This window comes from Enhydra lutris, unplaced genomic scaffold (genome assembly GCF_002288905.1).
Source record: "Enhydra lutris kenyoni isolate GAN:26980312 unplaced genomic scaffold, ASM228890v2 scaffoldscaffold6, whole genome shotgun sequence".
In the NCBI taxonomy this organism is placed as follows: Eukaryota; Metazoa; Chordata; class Mammalia; order Carnivora; family Mustelidae; genus Enhydra; species Enhydra lutris.
Window position 1 is genome coordinate 23857932 of NW_019154090.1, and position 23728 is coordinate 23881659.

The window sequence follows — 23728 nt, forward strand, 5'->3', positions numbered from 1 at the left end:
CATCCCAGGACCCTGAGATCCTGACCTGAGCCAAAATCAAGAGACAGGCTCTCAACCGACTGAGCCACCCAGGCTCCCCTTGATATTTTTAAAGAGCACTAGCCGGTTATTTTGTCTCGATTTGGGTTTGCCTAGTGTTTTCTTATGATTAGATTGAAGTTATGCTTTTTTGGCAAGGATATTAATATTTTTGGCATAAGGACCACAGAAGTGTTTTTATCCCCATCTCAGTGAATCATTTCAGGAGCTACTTAATGTTAATAGTGTGAACTGTTCAACATATTGCTGATGGTACCAACTTTGGTCATACGATTAAGGTAGTGAAGGCTAAGTTTGTCCACATAAAATTATTTTTCCCCTTGCAAATACGGTTTCTAATCATATTTTTACTCTCTGATCTTAGTATCCCTTGACAATCTTGTCTTTCACCACTATTATTGTGGGGTCTGCCAAGTGGTGATTTTCTATTTCCGTCTTTCCTTCAACATTTGATACTTAACAGATCTCTGTGAGGAAGAGCTTTCTTTTCTCTTCCACTTATTTATTTATATGACAGTATGATTTTTAACTGTAACGTCTTTCTATCTATGTATCTACATGTACACATATATACATATCATAATTCATTTAGGTGGATATTAATGGACATTGGGATTATTTTTTAGTACTTTGAGCACTGTGATGAACATATAGTTATTTCCCTAGGCTAAATTGCTGTATGAACAATCATTTCCACGTCAAAAGACACATACTTAAAAAGTACATATTTCCCTGTAGATAAGCTAATACCTATGCCACTCAAGTAGCACTTGAGAGTGACTACCTACTTCCCCACACTAGGGACAGCATTTCTCACCAGCTTCTAATTTGTTGTCGTATTTTGGGGAATGGGGCAAGAGATACAAAAATGGAACACATTTTAGAGTGGGTGGAAATCACAAGGAAATCAGAGAAAGCTCACAGTTTAACAGAAAACCTCTTCCTGAGAGTTGCCCCACAGTGGAAAGGGTTGCTCTGTATGGAAGAAAGTTCTGAATCATCTGAAGTGTTCAAATCAAGATTTAAAGCCACTTGCTGGAGATGAGGTAAAGGGGGTTGGACAAACTGAGGCCTTTCTTGTTTCTGGGAGTATCTAACACTTTGGTCTCTGGCCATCTGCATATGTCTCTGAAGTAAGAGTGAACTTGGATGTCTTACTTTTCAGTGGTTGAAGGCCTCTCACTGTTGGACTTGGGAGTGTCTCCGTATTCTGGAGCAGTATTTCATGAAGTAAGTGTTCTTGTTTTCTTTTCTGAGTACTAAGAGTAGTTTGTAGTCTTAAATACCAAAGCCTAACCTCTGTTTTGTACAAACATTTGAACAGATCTATTTTTGAAAATCATATTTAGAAACAGACCTTTTTTAGATGTCCTCTGCATAAGAAGGAGATTTCACAATGGCAATGGAAATGATCCAGATTAAGATTGTAATTTGGGGAAGCAGATGAGACTTCTGTAGAAGATACTATTTTTATTGGCAAATAAATTGTAAACAGTTCCCAGCCCACAAATAAGTTGTATGCTAATGGTCATGTAATTGGTTCTTTGGAACATGCTTTCCCATGAAAACTATGTTAGCAATGCTGGTTTCTTAGAAAGCCCACCAAAGCCTGTTTAACCCATAACGTTGATTCTTAAAATAGTGAAATCCTTCTTAGGTCACCGTCATCCCTTGCTTGGGTTCCTGCAACCACTTCCTGACAACTCTTTCTCCATTCAGTCTTGCTCCTTTACTCTTTATTCTGCAGCCAGACTCATCTTTCTGAAATGGAAATCTGATACTGTCACTGTCCTGTTTCGAACCTTTGCTCACCACTGAACTCAGGATAAAACCCAAACACCCTACAGGGCATACAAAGCCATGTGGGCCCTGCTTACATGAACCACATTTCCTTCTGCTCTCCTCTCCCCATTACTGTTGGTTATAGCATTTTAAAGTAGAAGTCTTCTATTTGAATTCTTAACCCCTCATTTTTACAGTTGTCTCCTTCATACCTACTTCGAGAACAGTTGTTTCTTTTTCTTTCTCTTTCTTTCTTTCTTTCTTTGGTTCTTCTATCTAGTTTTTTAAAAGCATTCAGCTTGGTTCTCATGGAGATAACAACTGGCTTTTGCATTCATATTTCATTAGTTTTTATTACTATCTAGTTGAACCACAATAATAAGAATGACTAGCAGAAACAGGGACAATTTAAGACTCTTAAGAAGCACACAAACGAGTTACTGGGAACAGATGTGTGTGGGCATATAAAAGCATAGCACACTAGCCATGAGGGCTGTGTCTAGCCGTCCGTGGGCAGTATGTTTTCTAGACAGATAAGGAACCCCCTGAGAGAGTTCTCACATATTTTCATTACGCTACAACACTATATTCTCTCTTACCTATGTGTTTTTGCTCATTTTATTGTTTCTTTATGGAGGGCTATTTATGCAGGGCTGTTTTTCTCTCTTTTTGTGGTTGGCTTTACTATTTAGATATTACCTTAGATTTTACCTTCCTCTAAAAGCCATTCCTTGTCACCTTAAACCAATTAGATGTTCTTCCTGAACATCTTCTAAAGCATCTTGTGCTTATCCTTCTAATGGCTCATATAATACTCTTGAAATTTCTTCTGTACTTGTTTTACCTATTATATGTTCCTCAGAACAAGTACTGGTACCTTTTCATTAAGTATTCCTAGTGCCTAGCTCTATATCTACAAATGTATTCCAATCCCTTCCTTCCTTCTCTCTTTTAATAAAGATTTGTTAAGTACATACCAAATGCCAGCTACCCTGCTAGGTGCTTGGGATACAAAACAAGGCACAGTCCTTGGCTTCATGGTACTTATTTCTGAGAGTGACAAACAGTAAGTTAGTAAAAAGGAAGCAGATTTCGGAGCAAAGAATATTACCAGGGGTAAAGACGGTTATTTCATAGTGATAAAGGGGTTGATTCATCGAGAGAACATAACAGTCCTAATGTTTCTGCACCCAATAACAGACTTTCAGAGTACATGAAGACTGACAGACTATAAGGAGAAACAGACAAATCCATAGTTAGAGATTTCAATATCCCTCTCAAGGACTGATGTGATAAGCAGACACAAAATCAACAAGAATGTAGAAGCCATGAATAGGATGTCAACCAGCTTGATCTCATTGGCATTTATAAAATATTCTATCCAACAGCAACAAAGTACATAATCTTTTCAAGTGTATATGGAACATCTGCAAGATAGACCATATTCTGGGTCAGACAACAAGGCCCAATAAATTTAAAAGGATTGAAGTCATACAAAGTATATTCTCTGACCACAATGGAATTAAATAAAAAATTAATACCAGAAAGATGTCTGGAAAATCCCCAAATATTTGGAAACTAAGTAACATGCTCCTTAATGACTCATGGATCAAAGAAGAAATCAGAAGGGAAATTAGGCAGTATATTGAATTGAATGAAAATGAAAACACAACCTATCAAAATATGTGGGATGTCACTAAGCAGTACTTGGGGGAAATGCGTAGTCCTAAAATGCCTATATTGGAAAAGAAAAAAGCTCTCAAATCAATGACCCCTGTTTCTACCTTACGAAACTAGAAGAAGAAGATAAATTTACCTCAAGGTAAACAGAATAAAAGAAATAAGATCTGAGTGGAAACAAATTAAACAGAAAACAGAAAAACAATAGTGAAAAACACTGAAACACAGCTGGTTCTTTGGGATGAACAGTAAAATTGGTAAACATTTGGGAATGGGGATATATTCAGTATCTTGGTTGATAGTTTCATGGGTATATACATAGGTCAAAACTTATCAAATTATGTACTTTAAATATGTGAAGTTTATTTTATACTAATTATACTTCCATAAAACTAAAGTTAAGGAAAAGTGGGATTTCAGTTAAATGATAAGTAAGTACATGTAGAAAAATAAAACTGGGTAAAGGGATAAAGAGTGATGGTCATGTGTGTGTCAGTATTTTAGATAGTGTGTTCAAGGAAGGCGCTCCAAGGAAGTAAAATCTGAATAAGCGATCTAAATGAAGCTAGCAGGCCAGATAAGATGGTGCTGATTTGGGAATGTGGTTGGCGTTTGTGAGTTGGATAAATTCTGCCTTGCTAAGGCAGAATGAGCAAAGAGGAAAATATTGAAGACAAGATGTGAGAAGTTAGGAGTCAGATTATATAGCAGTTTTTATAGACATGGTTAAGAGTTCAGATTATCTATCTATCTGTCTATCTATCATTTATCTATTTTTAGTATAATTATTTTTAATGTCTAGAATTTAAAATATGAGGGCAAGAGCTTCCTCCCAGACTCAAGTTTATAAAAGCTCAATTGGCTGGTGAGGCCATTTGGGATACTTCTTATTTAATTTGGTTTCTAGGAAAACTGCATTAAAGTCCTCAGTGGTCATTTGATCAAATGGAATTATGTTCTTCATTTTCTCCAGCTCTCTTATATTCCTCAGACCTGATGAGAGACAAAAACTGAGCACGACTTTTCACATCTTTTTTCTTCAGCATCCTGGCACAGGGAACTGCAGGGCATTAAACTTCTCAAAGTCATTTGCCAAGCCAGCCTTTACCACATTGGCCTTGTGTAAGTCCAGTCAATAGCAGGTAGATTCTTAGGTAGAGTAGCTAGCTTGATGGTAAGGGCCTCTTTCCAGGACTTTAGGGAGTTAGCAGTGGCCATTTGGTCTTGGGGTATGATCTCCCAAAGGATTACTGAGTAAATGCCTTTTATTTTTATTTATTTGTTTATAATATATAATTCTATTAATAAAATTTATAATTTAAATAAAATATATTTATAATTTACTTATAATTTTTATTTATTTATAATATATATTTATAATTTATAAATATAAAAATTTATAATTTTTAAAGATTTTAAGTAATCTCTGCATCCAGTGTGGGGCTTGAACTCACAACCCCAAGATCAAGAGTCGCATGCTCTACCGAGTGAACCGCGCCCCTAAATGCCTATTAGAGCAAGTTTTTGCTCAGCCATTTTGAGATCCTTCATCAGCTCTGGTGGCCCATAGTAGCAAGTGGATTTTGTTTTTACTAAGCTGAGAAAAATGGAGACTTTTAAGCCAGGAGAGAAGTGATTATACTTATTTTACATTTAATAAATACTGCTGTGAATACTGCGAGGGGAATTGACTGTGGGGGCAAGAGGTGAAGAAGGGAAGATGATTAAGAAGGATGCTTATGCATTAGTCTAAGCAAGATGATGTTGGCTTGGAACTAGTGTGGTTAACAACAAAGATGGTGAAAAATGATTAGAATCTTTAAAAAAGTAATTAGATTCTAGTAATACTTTTAGGAGTAGACTTATTAATAGATTTGATATGAGGTATGAAGGCGAGAGAGGATTCCAAGATATGATTCAAGGATAGCAGGTTTTTAATCCTGAGCAACTGAGTGAATGGTGGTATTATTTTGTGAAATGAGTTACTGAGGGAGGAGTGGGTTTTAGTGGGGCCGGAAATAAGAGTTCAGATTTCACCATATTAAGTTTAAAGACATCCAAATGACAATGTTAAGGTAACTGGCTATACAAATGTGTAACTCAAGAAGAGAGGTTCAGGCTGGAGATATAAAATTGGGAACTGTCAGCCTATAGATGATACTTGAAAATGGGCTTGATGTGATCACCTGGTGTGATAGCCAGCCTCCAGGATGGCCCCACAAAATATCTACCTCCAGGTATTCACACTTGATGTAGTCCTCTCTCACATTGTATCAGAGTTGGCCTATGTGACCAGTAAAATATGGCAGAAATCATGGTATGTCACTTCCTAGGTTAGGTTATAAAAGACCCTGTGGCTTAATCTTGGACTTTGTCTATCTTGAAAAGTCAGAGAATAGACAACCTTTATGAGAAGTGTGGTTCTAAAGAAGGGCAGAGAAATGGTATAGTAGCTAAAAGCAGTTGTATAGTAAAGACGTATTATTTTTTCTTATTTTTTTCAAAGATTTTATTTATTTAGGAGAGAGAGAGAGCATGAGATGGGAAAGGGTCAGAGGGAGAAGCAGACTCCCTGCTGAGCAGGGAGCCCGATGCAGGACTCGATCCTTTGATGCCGGGATCATGACCTGAGCTGATGGCCATTGTTTAACCAGCGGAGCCACCCAGGTGCCCTAATTTTTTCTTATTTTTTAAAAAGATATTTATTTGAGAGAGAGCAAGAGCACATAGGAGCGGGGGGAGAAGGGGCAGAATGAGAGGGAGAAGGAGACCCTCTACTGAGCAAGGAGCCCAATATGGGGCTTGATCCCAGGACTGGGAATCATGACTCGAGCTGAAGGCAGATAGATGCCCAATTGACTGAGTCACCTAGGTGCCCTGTAAAGACGTTTTATTTTTATTTTTTTAAGATTTTTATTTATTTATTTGACACAGAGAGAGCACAAGTAGGCAGAGAGGCAGGCAGAGGAGAGGGGGGAAGTGGGCTCCCTGCCGAGCAGAGAGCCCGGTACAGGGCTTGATCCCAGGACCCCAAGATCATGACCCAAGCTGAAGGCCGAGGCTTAACACACTGAGCCACCCAGTTGCCCCCATAAAGACGTTTTAAATATAAGAATCTGCCTATATTTAACACAGCATTGTTTATAATAGCCACGATATGGGAGCAACCCAAGTATCCAGTGATAGATGAATGGATGTGTGCACACCCACACCCACACCCACACCCACCCACACATACAGTGGAATATTATTCAGCCATAAAAAAAGAGATCTTGGCATTTGAAACAACAACATGGATGGATCTAGAGAGCACTGTGCTAAGTGAAATAAGTCAGAGAAAGACCGTTACCATATGATTTCACTTATATGTGGAATCTAAAAAAACAAAGCAGGGGGTTCCTAGGTTGCTTGGTTGGTTAAGTGTCTGACTCTTGATCTCAGGGTCGTGGATTCAAGCCCTGTGTTGGGGTCCATGGTGGGTGTGGAGCCTACTTAAAATACATACATACATACATAAATACTGCTGGAGGGGAGATGGGGTAACTGGGTGATGGACATCAAGGAGGGCACATGATGTTATGAGCACTGCATGTTATATGCAACTCATGAATCACTAAATTCTGCCCCTGAAACTAATAATACACTATATGTTAGCTAAATTGAATTTAAATAAAATTTTTTTAAAAAAGAAGTAACGTGTTACAACTCTTAAAACTTAATAAAATAAAATAATAAAATAGCAAAAAAATATGAGACTCTGCATACTTGGTTGCTGTTGGGAATAATCCTGTGGATAGAGAAGTTGATGATGTAAGAAAGAGGATAATTGAATGAGCAGTGTCTTTGAGGGGGCAAGAACAAATGGGTTACGGTTCACAAGGGGAGAATTTGACTTCAGGTAAGAAGAAAGGAAGTCCATCCATTGTTAATAGGCAATAGAGAATGTAGGTACAGATACAGGAAGTTGGTTACCTGGGTAGTGGGAAAATAAGGTGATTCTCATTTAATTGCTTCTTTTCTCAGTGAAATAAGAAATGAGGTTTTCAGATGAAAGTGAGAAGCGGGAAGGAAATTTGGAGGTTAAGGATGGGAAGATGTGAAATAGTCCTTTCAGAAGGAATATGTCAAATGAATGAATGGAAGAGCCATATCTAGCCCTTTAACCATTATTTAAAATGCTTCTGTGAGGAAATGCATTCTTAGCTGCAGTGAGGGAGTCCAGAATGCATTCTTACTCCTCACCAGTGTGTGTGTGTGTGTGTGTGTGTGTGTGTGTGTGTGTGTGTGTGTGTAAGTCTCAGTGTAAGTAAAGAGGGATAATGGCAGGAGTTAGTATTTTCCAGCTACAAGAAGCCGTGGTAAGTCTCTATACCTGTGTAAGACAAACGCTTTAGGACTGAGCAGTTGCTTCCCCCAAACACAGTGGAGGTGACCTCACAGTCAGAATCCTTTGCTCCTTTCTTGCATATGGGTTAATTCGCTTTTAAGCTCAATGTTCATAAATCCAGAGCAATCTATATTTCCACACAATTTCTTTGAGAATAAAACTTAAAGAAATCAAATTATGTCAAGCCAAGTGAAAACACTTAGGAAGAGGAAGTTCATCGTTGCTTTGTATTTTTTTCTTTATAAGTCTTCAGCAGATTTTATTATCTAGTTCTTAGGGAAATGTAAAAGTGGAGAAGAAAAATCTGCACAGGAGAGAAAAAGAGAATTAGGCAACCACTTTAGATTTTATGACTACCTTCAGCAGACGTTTCTGTTTTCTTTGGTTAGCCAAGTACTGATCGTAAAATTGTGAGTTCATTCATATTTGCCCTATCCTGACTGGGAACGGTCACCCACATGGAAACATGAAGACAAATTATATTCACTGTATATTATCTATAATATTATGATACACAATTTAACTACTATGTACATGTTAGCTTATTATGGAAACCAGCCCATTTGCTGATAGGCTTTTTGAGAACTATGCGTTCTGTCATTTCTGAGACCTACTTAGTGCCATTCTAAACTATCTGAAGCATCAAAACACTTTGAAAGCAGGCCATTGGTAATATAAGTATTAAGTTACTACTTCTTACTGACAAAGATAAAAGCAAAAAAGAATCCACTAGTAGAGAGTTGTAGAAGGTTTAATTCTTTTAGAACTTTGAAAGGCAAAGTTGATGCCCTGTTTTGAAAACAGGTGGTAAAAAGTTGGTCTCAGGTAGCTAATATATTAGGATTACTGTATGTATGTTAGGCACTGTGCTAAGCACTTCGTGCCCATTACCATTTATTCCTCCCAAGAACCTTGTGAAATAGATCACTATTCTTTTTTTTTTTTTTTTAATTTTATTTATTTATTTGACAGAGTGAGAGGGACAAAGAGCAGGGGGAGTGAGAGAGGGAGAGGGAGAAGCAAGCTCTTCCGAGGACCCTGGGATCACAACCTGAGTTGAAAGCAGATGCTTAACCAACTGAGCCACCCAGGCACCCCAATAGGTCACTATTATTTTATAGCTGAGAACACTAAGGTTTAGAGAGAAAAGGTACACAGGTGGAACTGGTTTGAAATCCGAGTTTGAACCCAAAGCCTTGTTCTTTCTACCACACCAGCTTGCTGTCCCTAAAAAGCCTGTTCGTGACCTCTGCAATATTATAGAACACATTTTTGCATGTGGTTGGGAGTTGGGGAAAGGTCTCCCAAGTCACCAGCAAGGGTTCACTAAAACCAAGTCATGCACTATCTTTCTGATTCTGCTGGATTGGTGAACTGGCTTATAGTAACAAACCAACCCTCCTTCCAGGACAGCTAGGAAAGAAGGATGAATAGGAAAAAACATCTGTTTGATGGTGTTGGAAAGTATCAAGATAGCCAGGATTGAGGGATTGAGGTCCCAGAGAGGAAGGTACAATTTGAGGCTGACCATCTAAGCTGCTTTCTCCGTAATGGATTTATCAATTTTATCAATGTATTAATTTCTCTGCTGAGAGCAGAGAAAGAGAGTAGAAGTGGGCTGTTAAGAGGCTAAGGAGCTAAGCAGAGCTATTGGCAGTCTCATAGTGCTAGAGAAATACAAATTCAAGTGCATGGCCAACCAAGGTGGCAGGGCCCTGGTAAAGGTTTTGGCTTCTGGTGGGTCCTTTGAAGGACTACACTGAAGGAAGGGTAGACCACATATAGACCAGTCTTACAAAAAACTAAATTCAGCTTAATTAGCTAAACTCTAATTAGATTAAAGTGATGTAATTCTATTCTAATTGCTTTCCAGAAGTTTAAAGAAATCCTTTCTGAAAGAAAAAGAAAAAAAAAATCCTTTCTGGAGGAAAATACCTCATGCAGAACCTCTACAAATTTCCCTTTACAATGTCCACCATTCATTCAAAAGTTACCAAGCATAGTAAAAGACAGGAAAAAATAGACACTAAAGATTCACAGGTGATTCAGATATTGGAGTTATCAAACTTGGACTCTAAGATAACAGTGGTCAGTGATTAATATGCATAAAAAAATAAGTGACAAGGTCAAGAATTTCTCCAGGGAGGGTGCTTGGGTGGCTTAGTGGGTTGAGCCTCTGCCTTCAGCTCGGGTCATGATCTCAGGGTTGTGGGATCAAGGCCCACATTGGGCTCTCTGCTCAGTGGGAAGCCTGCTTCCCCTCCCCCCTCTGCCTGCCTCTCTGCCTACTTTTGATCTCTCTTTGTCAAATAAGTAAAAATAAAAATCTTTAAAAAAAAATTTCTCCAAGGAACTGGAATATATAATAATGAATCAAATGGAAATTCTAGAACTGGAAAACATAACAGCAAATTAAAAATGTAATAGGCAAATTTAACAGCAAATTAAACAAAGCTAAAGAGAGGATTTATGATCTAGAAGATAGATCTGTAGAGAATTCCTAGACTAAAGTTCGGAGACAAAAGGATAGAAAACAGGAAAAAAAAGAAGAGGTCTATGAGATATAGTAAAAAGATTTAACATACAATATAAATGAAGTTCCAGCGCACCTGGGTGGCTCAGTTGGTTGAGTTGACTGCCTTCAGCTCTGGTCATGATCCTGGAGTCCCAGGATCCAGTCATGCATCAGGCTGCCTGCTCAGCAGGGAGTCTGCTTCTCCCTCCTACCCTCCCCCCTCTCATGCTCTCCCTCTCATTCTCTCTCTCAAATAAATAAGTAAAATCTTTAAAATGAAATGAAATAAAACAAAAGAAGTTCCAGAATGGGAGAAGAGACAGAATGAGGCAGAAACAATATTTGAAGAGATTAGTTACTGAAATTTTTTTTTCAGAATTTATGAAATATATCAATTCAAGAAGCTCTATAAACCCAAGCAGGATAAATTCAAAGAAAAACATACATTTTAATAAAACTGCTCAATATCAAAGACAGATTACAGATTACAAACAGCCAAAGGGGATATTATCTCTCAGAGATGAAGGTAAAGACATTTCCAAGCAAATTAAAATTGATAGAATTTGTTGCCAGCATTTAAAAAATTATAAAAAGGCAGGATTATGGTTCTCAACAGCATCATGGAATATAAGAAGGAATAAGTAATAGTGAAAAAGGTAGATATGTGAGTAAATTAAATAAATATTAACTGTATAAAATAATAATACCTTATGGGTTTAAAATGCATGTAGAATTAAAGCTGTAGCATGAATAACAGAAAATGCTGGGAGTAGCTATATGGAATTAAAGTATTCAAAGGTCTGGGGCGCCTGGGTGGCTCAGTGGGTTAAAGCCTCTGCCTTTGGCTCAGGTCATGATCCCAGGGTCCTGGGATCGAGCCCCACATCGGGCTCTCTGCTCAGCAGGGAGCCTGCTTCCCCCTCTCTCTGTCTCTGCCTACTTGTGATCTCTGTCTGTGAAATAAATAAATAAAATCTTAAAAAAAAAAAGTATTCAAAGGTCCTTAATAATCTAGAAAGTAGTAAAAGATGTAATTTATATTATATGCTAATTAAAGTCAAAGACCTATTCCATAATTTCCATAATCACTGAAAGAATAGTAGCTAAGTGTATAACCAACAAACCAGTAGAGGAGAAAATAGAATAATAAAAAATAATGAGGAAGCAAGCAAGAAAGAGAAAAATGGGACAAATGGAAAATAGAATAGTAAGATGGTAAACTTAAACATAAATACATCATTAATTACACTAAATGTAAATAGACTATAAAGTCAACTAAAAGATAACAGTTGTCAGATTAGGTTAAAGAAAAGCAGGGTTGCCTGGGTGGGTCAGTTGGTTAAGCATCTGCCTTTGGCTCAGGTCCTCATCCCAGGGCCCTGGGATTGAGCCCCACATCGGGCTCTCTGCTGAGCAGGGATCCTGCTTCTCCCTTCCCTGCTCCCTCTGTTTGTCCCCTCTCTTTCTCTGTCAAATAAAGACTTAAACAAAAAAAATAAAAAAAAAAAAAAGTGGGGCATCTGGGTGGCTCCGTCGGTTAAGCAGCCAACTCTGGATTGCTGCTCAGGTCTGATCTTAGGGTGGTGGGATGGAGCCCTATGTCAGGCTCTGTGCTCAGCAGGGAGTAGGAGCCTGCTTGAAATTCCCTTCCTTTCTTTTTGCCCCTTCCCCTGCTTGTGTGTACACTCTGTCTCTAGAATGAATAAATACATTAAAAAAAAGAAAAGGAAAGTAATTATATGCTGCTTTTAAGAAACACATCTTACATATGAGGATGCAGAAAAAAGTAAAACCTAAAAATATAGAACAAGTTTTATTGAGCAAACATTAACACAAAGAAGCTGATGTAGCTCTACTGACATCAGAAAAAGAACACTTTAAGGCAAGAAACTGTGAAAGAAATTTAATCTATAGGGGCACCTGGGTGGCTCAGTTGGTTGAGCAACTGCCTTTGACTCAGGTCATGATCCTGGGGTCCTGGGTTTGAGTCCCACATCAGGTTCCCCCTGCTCTGTGGGGAGCCTGCTTCTCCTTCTCCCTCTGCCTGCCACTCCTCCTGCTTGTGCTTTCTCTCTCTCTGTCAAATAAATAAATAAAAATCTTAAAAAAAAATTTAATCTGTAATTAAAGTCGTCTCTTAAAGAAAACCCATGCCACGATGACTTCACAGTGAGCACATTTTCCCAAATATTTGAGGAGGCAATAACACTAATGATATAAAACATCTCAGAGGACAAAAGGCGGGAAAACATTTCCCTATTTATTTTATGATTTCAGCAATCTTAGTCCTCTGTGGCGTTCCCCTTGGCTATTCTGTATGGCTTAGAACTAAAGTTTACCTCATACCTTTAATGTGTTCCTCAACAGATATTTAGCCCATGTCATATTTTGTTCTCTTTACTCAGCTCAGATAGGCCCCATGGCAAAAAATGATCCAGTGACACTGAATTATTCTCCCCCAAATATACTGGCCAACTAGCATAGAACAGTATTCCAGAAAAGAAAGAGATTTTTGCTGAGAGATTAGCTTCTTCCCCATTCCCTACACTGGAAACTGATAACAGTAAGATTTAAGTTAATTTGTTTGTTTGCTTGTTTTTCTCCTACAGACTCCATTAATAATATACCTCTTTCATTTCCTGATTGACTATGCTGAATTGGTATTTATGGTAAGTAACCTTCCACATAAAGTCAATACATATATACCTTTAGAGTCTTTTATCTTGTTTTTAAGAAAAAATATCTTATAGGAGCTTAGGAGTTTCTGAGAGTATAAAAGCAAAGCCCTATCCTTAATTTGAATTCCATACTGTGGATAATACTGTATAATCCACAATACTGTGATACTATTATGGAAATATAGGGAGTAAGTAGTCTCTGACATTTGACCAATTCCAATTCCTTATACTTGGTTTCTGGACTGTGTATTCTCAAACTGTGTAGCGCCAAGATTCTGTGATTGGTTTTAATTGTGGTGCCAGTGTAGAGGGCATCCTGAATTTCCTAAGCATTCTACCAAGAGATTCCATGCAGTGGACATAGGCCTGATGAGACTCTCAGGGGCAGTAACCTTCAAACTTGAGATGACAGGGCTGTTTTGCGAGAAAGTAATTTGAAACACTTGCCTATGTCAGGTTGAAAATCTGGGTCAAGTAGGAGGCCCACTGAAGTCTTCCTTAATCATTATAATGACTCCTGTTTCCTGAGGATTTACTTCATGCTAGGCACTTGACAGACATCAGGCCTGCAAAGCATTGGGTGTTACTCCTGTTTTACAGAAAACTTAAGTAACTTGTAATTAAAGAACAGATGTGGTCCACCAGGCTAACATAAATCTTGGTGGGTGCCAGTCCTCAGGGATTTCCAGTCAAATCTCCCTGTAGGGCTTTACCTTTGGATAGTCAAAGTGAGAGTTGAGGTTCTGCCTGACTGTAAGAGTTCATTACCGAACAGTCCACCACTATCCCAAAGCTCTAGGCCCTGGCAGCATTCCATCCCTCCTACACTATTATTTCTCTTTCTCTTGATAGATCACTGATGCACTCACCGCCATTGCTCTGTATTTTGCAATCCAGGACTTCAATAAAGTTGTGGTAAGTAGTCAGCGGGGGAGACAGAACTGGTGTTTTTGGTAGTCTTCTGGTCTCTGTTACTACAAAGAATCAGAGGTCATGTATTTAAGGATCCAACTGTTTAAAAATACTAAGAAGTGGGAGAAGCTACTGGCCTGTGAAGCCAGCCCTGGAATGGTCAAACCCGAACCAACAAGACAGCTTTATTAATAGATACAAAAGGGTTAATTTAATCTGTGTAGCTTAATATCCACCTGTGCAAGTTTAGACTTTCTTTCTTTTTTTTTTTTTAAAGATTTTATTTATTTATTTGACAGATGGAGATTACAAGTAGGCAGAGAGGCAGGCAGAGAGAGAGAGAGGGAAGCAGGCTCCCTGCCGAGCAGAGAACCCGATGCGAGGCTCGATCCCAGGACCCTGGGATCATGACCTGAGCCGAAAGCAGAGACTCTAACTCACTGAGCCACCCAGGCGCCCAAATTCAGACTTTCTGGAGCAGAGCTAAACTACAATTATTAACGAGGATCCTTAAAAATCTTCCTTTCATGAATACAGATTTTAACTGTTATGCCTATTGGAGGTAAAATTGGATTCCCAACGTAGATTCTGTTTCCCTGCAGAGAGCAATCTTATTTGGAAAATTTATTTTTTATTTTTTATTTTTTTAAAGATTTTATTTATTTATTTGACAGAGGTCACAAGTAGGCAGAGAGGCAGGCAGAGAGAGAGAGAGAAATAGGCTCCCTGCTGAGCAGAGAGCCCGATTCGAGGCTTGATCCCAGGACCCTGAGATCATGACCTGAGCCGAAGGCAGAGGCTTTAACCCACTGAGCCACCCAGGCACTCCGTTGTTTGGAAAATTTAGCATGTAGTAAATGCCTGTAGAAAGTATTGATGTAAACTTAGTCTTAATCCCTATGCAGTAGCCAAGGGGAATGGTATATTGTGACCATTTCCATTTTCCTAGGTTCTAAAAGCGTTAACAGATTAGCCATATGCACTATCCATGTAGTTATTTTAAAAATTGGCTGCAGTCCTCCATGACTGGCTGGGAGCCACTGAGAGGATTTAGACCCGAGGGAGAGGAGGACACATCCTTTTTGTGTTGTCTGTTTATCCTTCATTTTCACTTCTGTTACTTGGTAATAGAACCAGAAGGAGCAGTTTGCCTTTCTGTGGCACTGGTCATGAGTAATAAAGCTGTTGAATTCTAGAATTATGGACCTCAAAGAGATTTATAAGATACCTAGGTTGGGAATTTTTAACTTGGGGTCCATTTATAGGCTTAATAGGCCTATAAAACCCTTGAATTGGGGCACTTGGCTGCCTTAGTTGGTAGAGCTTATGACTGTTCATATGAGGGTTGTGAGTTCAAGCCCCACAGTGGGTGTAGAAATTAGTTAAAAAAAAAACAACCCTGCATTTTAGAGAATTATCACTGAGACCCAGGGAGTGTACATCTTAAATCAGCAGAGCATTTGGGATAACATTTATAAACCTGAGAGCATTATGCTAACCGAAGTCAGACCAAGACAAATATTGTGTGATCTTATTTACATGTGGAATCTTAAAAAGTCAACTTGGGGGTGCGTGGGTGCACAGATGGTTAAGTGTCTGGCTCCTAGTTTCTGCTTAGGTCCTGATCTCAGGCTCATGAGATCAAGTTTTGTGTCAGCACATGCTCAGTTCGGAGTCTGCTAAAGACTCTCTCTTCCTATGCCCTCCCCTGCCCACTCACATGCATGTGTGCTCCCTCTCTCTCTAAAATAAATAAATAGGGCGCCTGGATGGCTCAGTGGGTTAAGCCTCTGCCTTCGGCTCAGGTCATGATCCCAGGGTCCTGGGATCGAGTCCTGCGTCGGGCTCTCTGCTCCGCAGGGAGCCTGCTTCCTCCTCTCTCTGCCTGCCTCTCTGCCTACTTGTGATCTCTGTCTGTCAAATAAATAAATAAAATCTTTAAAAAAAAAAATCTTTAAAAAAAAAAAGTCACACCAGGGAACCCGATTGGCTTGGTTGGTAAAGCATGCGACTCCTGATCTTGGGGAAGTGAGTTCAAGTCCCACATTGGGCAGGAAGCTTACTTTAAAATAAATAAATAAGTCAAACTCAAAGAAACAGACACTGTACATTGGTGGTACATTGGCGGTTGCCAGGCCGGCGGGGGGTGTGCATTTGGGAGTAGGGGATATGGGAAGATGTTGGTCAAAGGGTACAAACTTCTAGTTGTAAGATGAGTAAGTTCTAGATATCTAATGTACAGCATGGTGAATATAGTTACTATTGTATACTTGAAAGTTGCTAAAAGAGTATGTCTTGGGGGTGCCTGGGTGGCTCAAGTCAGTTAAGTGTCTGCCTTGGCTCGGGTCATGGTCTCCTCACAAGCTGAGGCATGCAGAGATAAATTAGCTCCACCCTGAAGATTTTTTTTTCTTTAGGATTTTATTTATTTGACAGAGAGAGAGAGAGAGAGACAGCAAGAGAGGGAACACAAGCAGGGGGAGGTGGGAGAGGGAGAAGCAGGCTTCCCACTTAGCAGGGAGCTTGATTCGGGGCTCAATTCCAGGCCCCTGGGATCATGACCTGAGCCCAAGGCAGACACTTAATGACTGAGCCACCCAGATGCCCCAAGATTTTTTTATTTTTAGTTTTTTTTTAGAGATTTTATTTATTTATTTGACAGAGATCACAAGCAGGCAGAGAGGCAGGCAGAGAGAGAGGAGGAAGCAGGCTCCTTGCTGAGCAGAGAGCCCGATGTGGGACTCGATCCCAGGACCCTGAGATCATGACCTGAGCCAAAGGCAGAGGCTTAACCCACTGAACCACCCAGGCACCCCAATTTTTTTTTAATTCAAAAATTTCTATTGAAATATAACATACATACACATATTGAAATATAACAAGCATCTGTGTATAAGGTGATTAATGATCACGGAGACAGTGCAGCCAGGTAATTACCTTTTAGGCCACTTTTAACCTCTCCTATGGTAGCTTTAAATCTCATCATTGTCAAGGCTGCTGAATATATCTAGAAATATTTATCTTTGGATTTTAAATTGTACTCCTTAACCTCATTTATTGTTATACTTTTAATATTTTCTTGGTGTGTGTGTGTGTGTGTTCACTTTTCCTTAGACTTTTAGCCATTTTTTGTCTCTGACTGGATCCAGGAGGGGGTTTTTTAAAAGGAATTTTTGTTATTCTTCAAGGAGCTGAGTCAATATTGGGCCTGTGAGGCCAGGCATAATGGGGGCTTTGCTGGTGAGACTGGGGGGAGACAAAAAGAGATGTAGCAGAGAATCTGGGAAATGCTGACCCGACTGCCCTCACCTGCAGACTCTCCTTTTATAAAATCTCCCTGTTTCAAACTATTTTGGAAGAGTGGGGTGACAAGGAAGTACTTTTCTTTGGTCGTTGGCACAGTGTCACCTCTGCGTAGGCTCTGCACGTGCTTGTTGAGCTGCCCCCCTCTCCTTCTGTAGTCCTGCTGACTGGCTTCCAGCTTGCGGAATAGGTCTGTCTTTCCACCTGTCCTCTGGCTGCTCCTGGGTCAACCCCTGTTTCCTCTCAGTAACCTTCTTTGTGGGTCTCGGCCCACACAGGTGGCCGCCTTTTTGCAGGAACTCTAGGACCCTTAGGTAGCTGGGCCGGGCCTCCTTCCGCAACCACTGCTGCAGCTGACCTCACTAAGTGCTTTATCTGCCAAGCCAGCCCCTCTGATAAAAAAGCACCTTACTTTATATATTGTCTTTTTAATTACACAACCCCACCTGTGAATGGTAGCCTGACTCTTACGAATGATAATTCCCTGCTGTCTAACCTGAACTCTCAGAGATGATCAAAGGAGGTTTTTGAAGTTGGTTCATGTTTTCTGATTAAGCCTCTATTTAAATCTGTGCAAGAAGTCTGGGCTTACCTGTATTCCTGTGATAACTCCTCAATTTTCTTTTGAACTGAAAGATCGATCTTTAACATTTCTAAAAAACTTTTCCATTAAAGAAAATTCTGAAATACCTAAGACATGCAAAAATAGGTAAAGAATAATACCTACTGTGAACTTATGTCAGGTTCAAAAATAAAACATTAGGGGCGCCTGGGTGGCTCAGCGGGTTAAGCCGCTGCCTTCGGCTCGGGTCATGATCTCAGGGTCCTGGGATCGAGCCCCGCATCGGGCTCTCTGCTCAGCGGGGAGCCTGCTTCCTCCTCTCTCTCTGCCTGCCTCTCTGCCTGCTTGTGATCTCTCTCTGTCAAATAAATAAATAAAATCTTAAAAAAAAAATAAAAAAAATAAAACATTACATGGAGCATGTGGGTGGCTCATTTGGTTGAGTGTCCAACTCTTGGTTTCAGCTCAGGTCATGATCTTGGGGTTGTGGGATAGAGCTCTGTGTAGGGCTCTGCGCTCAGTGGGGAGTCTGCTTGAGATTCTCTCCCTCTCCCTCTGCCCCTCCCCCACTCATGTTTGCACACTGTCTCTCAAATAAATAAATAAATAAATAAAATATTACACTTGTACTCACCTCTGCAATTTTCATCTCTTTATTCTCCCTCTCACCAGTTACCACTGTTGTGGATTTAGTGTTTATTGTTATCCCACGTGGCCTTAACTTTTGCTGTTTGTATAGATCCTAAATAACATGTAGTATTATTTTGCATGCTTTGAACCTTGTATGGATGGTACAATGCCATATGTATTCTGTACATGCCTTTTTCATTATTAAATCTTCTGTCACGCACAGAGAGTGAAGCCCTTGCTCATTTAGCTCCTCAGCAATACACTGTTTTATCATTGGTTGCAGCATTGATTTTATACTCTTGAAATAAGATTCTCTGACCATTAAATCAGCAAAGCTATCCATTTTGGGTTCAGAGGCTTTTTCCGCCTATAGTCTGACCCGTGTGTGCTTATAGGGTTGCCTAACTTTTTTTCATTCTGTAGCACACCCATGAATTTGTTGGGACACACAGGAGAAGGCAAGAGCTTTCCACCCCCATCTCACTCCCTCTAGACTCTCTAGCTGCCCAGCCACACCCAGCCCTCCTACTTCTCTTCATCCTGGCCATTCACCACTTCCTCTGTGGAAGACAAAAACTTGAAACAGGAGAGCTTAGAAGAAAACCTAGGGTACTGTGACATTCAGGGGATCATTTCATTTTGTATGAAAATATTTCACTTTGCTGATGGAATTTTGGAGTCCTTAGGCCACTCATGATAACTTTTTTTTTTTTTTTTTAAGATTTTATTGGAGAGAGAGCACAAGCAGGGGGAAGGGCAGAAGGAGAGGGAAAAGAGACTCCCTGCTGAGCAGGAGGCCTTGATCCCAGAACCCTGGGGTCTTGACTTGAGCCGAAGGCAGATGCTTCACACACTGAGCCACCCAGGAGCCCCAGTGATAACCATTCAGAATGGCCGAGAACATTGCTTTGCCACTCATTCATTCAGCCATTCAATAGATGTTTACTGTTTGCTCACTGTACCAGGTCCTGGCAAATAAACATTGTCCCTGCCCTCATGGAACTCATAGTCTAATGAGGGAGACAGATATTAGTCACATAAATAAGAAAGTTGTAACCATGAGCAGTGCTGTGAAAGAAGGTGTTATAGGGAGATTTCACTGGAGGGGGTGGTGAGTGTGCCTTCCTGAGGAAGAAATGATTTAACAGAGATTTAAAGGCGATGTGAGAGCTAAGTAGGGAAAGAGAATAGGTTGTCCCAGGTCAAATCAAAGGCCTGGGAGCACAACAGTTAAGGCATGTTCATGGTGCTGGAACCCAGGGAGTGAGAGCTGAGGGGACAGGTGGGTGTGAGGTAAGCCTGGACAGGTAGGGCCATGTGGGCCACAGAAGGACTGCTGTCTTCATTCTAAAAGCAATGGGAAGTAATATGTTTTGCCATTTCTTTTTGCCAGTTTAAAAAGCAGAAACTCCTCCTTGAATTAGACCAGTATGCTCCAGATGTGGCCGAACTCATCCGAACCCCGATGGAAATGCGTTACATCCCTCTGAAAGTGGCCCTGTTGTAAGTATTCTTTCACAAAACAGGGCTCAGTGCCAATGAACGCAAGGAAAATCTGATGAGACTTTCTCATGTTGTTTGTTGTATTTTTGGAGATTTGCAGTCTTAGTCATCAAGTACTTGCTGTGGTTCTGTTGCACAACTGGGGTCCTGGCCAGCAAAGGAGACAGAGCCATTCTGTTTCTGTTGGGACAAAGCCTCACACAGGGACATGCACAATCAACCCTTCACAAATGCTTTTTCACTCTATGCTGATCTGGGCTCCAGCCTACTTGTAACCAGTGTTTCCAAAAAAAAAAAAAAAAAAGTTCTTTAATTGTATATTTGGATTGAATAAAATTCTGATCTTTACATGGCCATTATTTTGAGCAGGTTGAGTAGTTCATGTACACTATAAGTCCCACATTTGTAGTTTAGAAAACTAGAGCCAAACAGACCCATCCCAGCTGGGAGACCAGTGTGGGAGAGTGGAACTTACCGAAGCTCTGTAAGAGATTTCTCTGAAAGTGCTCTGGGCTGCCAGTAAATTTAATTCTGTCAGGTTATTCCCGTTTATATTCTGGAGATAGGCAAATCTGAATGATTATTTAGTCAAACTAATAGTCATTGAATATTAATAATATACTGGCTTTGAGGGATACACCATAAACAAGACAGACAGGTTTCTTCATGGAAAAACCTGACCTTGGAACTTCAGAATTAGAAGGGGCCTTGTGAGGACAGTTTATTCAACCCTCTGCTTTGTGTTGAATCTCCTGTTCAGTATTCCATATAGGTGGCCAAGCAGCTGCTTCTCGAACATCCACCTGCTGTTTAGAAATGACCTTTTTCCTCCTCTCCTACCAAACAACTTACATATCTATGTATTTCAGAAATATTAGCAGGAACTGCCTAATAGAATCAGAGGTTTAGCAACATTATGAGTCCCTTATGGATTCATATATCTCTTGGGGATTCTTTTATAATAGTAGCAGCCATTTCTTTAAAGGTTGTGTAATAGGCCTATCTGTGGTTGTTGAAAAAAAACACCAACAATTTTGGGCCTTTGGCTTTAGAACTGCTAATCTTACAGCCCTGGGAGGTATTGGATTTAAGGTCTTTATTGGTGAATAATAATTATAATCTGTCCCTGAGACGCTGGTATGTTTCTTCCTATCTAACAATCAGAATTATGTAACTGGTCTCCCTTTTCACTCTGTCTGCCAGGAAACTCAGAGCCACATTTGAAGCTGATTATCACAGTGCTGTAGAAGACCCATTTGGTCTTTTTTTCCCTTGGCCCTTATTTTTTTTCTGTTTACATTTTTCCTGGTCTTGCTTTTTTATTTCTATTTTTATTTTGCTATTAGTTTTTATTATCTGTTCTTATTTGAGCTTCCTCAAATCTTTTGTGGAAGCAGGATAGAAATAAATAAAATAATCATTCATTATGACTATATAAAATTTCCCTAATCAGCATTTTAAATTCATTTCTCAGTCCATTCCTTTCCATTTCCAGCAGAGACTAGGTTTTTCAGCTTAATTCCTTCCCAGGGGAAGTTCAAGGTGTCCTGTCTTGAAGTTTTGTGGCAACCAGCTTATTGAATTCAGCAGATACTTACCCTCTCCTTGGGGCCTGACTTGGTGGATACAGCTTGACCACCAAGAGGGATAACCCCAAGCTGCTCTGACCTCTTGGTGGAAAGGGGGAGGGATAGCCTGCATCAGAGCTTAGGAGCCTGATTGAGGAAAAATTACTTCCCTGGTTTTCAAAGACAACTGTAGCCATTCCTAAAAATATATGACTCTGTGGGAATTGCTAAAATTTTATCATTTATGAGATCTGAAGTAATAAAAAGAACATAAGCTTTCGAGCCAGAAAGTCCTGATTTTGAATGTATTGATTAGCTTGTAAAACCTTGAGCAAGTTTCTTAACCACTGAGTCTCAGGTTCTCCATTGGAGGAATAATGGAGTTGCTAGCTTACTGGATCTCTATGATGATCTTCCACGTAGCACAGAATAGGCAGTGGATGTTCAATGTGTTATACTCATTGGTCCCAAGCCCATTTTATTCTCTTTTACTTAACTCATTTCTAAGAAGTTGCCTTCCCTTGAGTTCAGTTTTAGTAAATCTCTTGAATCCTGGCCTGTGGTGACCAGGACTCCCTGGTGCTCTGACTGAGATTACTAATACCAACATTGTATGTTTTTCCCCAGCTACCTCTTAAATCCCTACACGGTCTTGTCTTGTGTTGCCAAGTCTACCTGTGCTATCAACAACACCCTCATTGCTTTCTTCATTTTGACCACGATAAAAGGTAAGGCCTCAAAGGAAAGCGCAAATCTCAGTCCCTGGTTTGTGTAGGGTTTTGTAATATTACTGCTGTGGATTTTTTTTTTTTTAAACAATCCAATGTTTAAGAATTTTTTTTTAATTATACAAGTAATACGAGATTGTTATAGGAAATTTAGATAAGCTCAGAGAAAAAACTTAAAAGATGCTGAAATTCTACTACTCAGAGAGATATTGTTAACACAGATGGAAAAAATAAACAATGGGATGCCTGCTTGGCAGTCAGAAGAGCATGAGACACTTGATCTTGGGGTTGGGAGTTCAAGCCCCGAGTTGGTATAGAGATTATTTAAAAAAAAAAAAAAAAAGTTAAACAAACAAACAGAAAATCTGGGAAAAGGGTTATGAGAATAGCAGCCCTCTGACTCTCTTCCCATTCCTAGTTCAACCCGAAAGAACTACTTCTGGTGTTTGCTGGTATTTACTTCTATATATATATATATTTTTTTTTAAATATTTTATTTATTTATTTGACAGACAGAGATCACAAGTAGGCAGAGAGAGAAGAAGCAGGCTTCCTGCTGAGCAGAGAGCCCAATGCAGGGCTCGATCCCAGGACCCTGGGATCATGACCTGAGCCGAAGGCAGGGGCTTTAACCCACTGAGCCACCCAAGCGCCCTACTTCTGTATATATTTTTTTAAGATTTTATTTATTTATTTGAGAGAGAGAGATAGTGAGAGAAAGCACAAGCAGAGGGGAGGGGAAGAAGGAGAGGGAGAAGCAGGCTTCCCACTGAGCAGGAAGCCTGATGTGGGGCTCGATCCCTGTACCCTGGGATCATGACCTGCGCCAAAGGCAGACACTTACTAACTGAGCCACCCAGGCTCTCCTACTTTGATGTTTCTTTTTTTTTTTTTTTAAATAACTTTAAAATTTTTTATTAACATACAATGTATGTTAGCCCCAGGGGTACAGGTACTTTGATATTTCTAAGTAAGAGCTCATATTGCTGTTTCCTGAATTATAAATATTAGACATTATTTATTGCACTCCCCTAATGGGAGATAAAGATTCAGCTCTTTTTTATTATCATTTCCCCTTCGCCTAATTTTCTTAGAGTAGTTATATCACAGGTTTGATTAATCAGTAGTCAGTACCTATAGTTTATGATACTGTATGTATTGTTCATTGTTGGGCAAAGTAATAACTATGATTACTTTCTCTTGTATAACCTTTTCTTTTTCCGGGGGTTAATAATTAATCTTTTTTTTTTTTTTTTTTTTTTTTTTTTTTTAAAAAATTTTTTTTTTTTTTTTTTTTTTTAGTCTTTTTGTAACAATCCCCTTTCCCCCCACAGTTGTTCTGGTAAACTATCAAGTGTCGAACAGTTTTTTTTTTGTTTTTTTTTTTAATATATTTTTAAAATTTATTTATTTGACAGAGAGAGAGAGATCACAAGCAGGC

The 23728-nt window shown here is 39.5% G+C and overlaps 1 protein-coding gene across 1 annotated transcript in view; it reads left to right on the plus strand.

The window, feature by feature from the left end:
- Window positions 1–23728, plus strand: part of LOC111141699 (phosphatidylinositol glycan anchor biosynthesis class U) — an 89633-nt gene that overhangs the window by 8837 nt on the left and 57068 nt on the right. The window contains exons 2-6 of the mRNA XM_022494466.1: window positions 1205–1269; window positions 13013–13072; window positions 13934–13996; window positions 19882–19991; window positions 22187–22287. Of these exons, the coding sequence (XP_022350174.1) occupies window positions 1205–1269; window positions 13013–13072; window positions 13934–13996; window positions 19882–19991; window positions 22187–22287 (399 nt within the window). The remainder of the gene's footprint in view (window positions 1–1204; window positions 1270–13012; window positions 13073–13933; window positions 13997–19881; window positions 19992–22186; window positions 22288–23728) is intronic.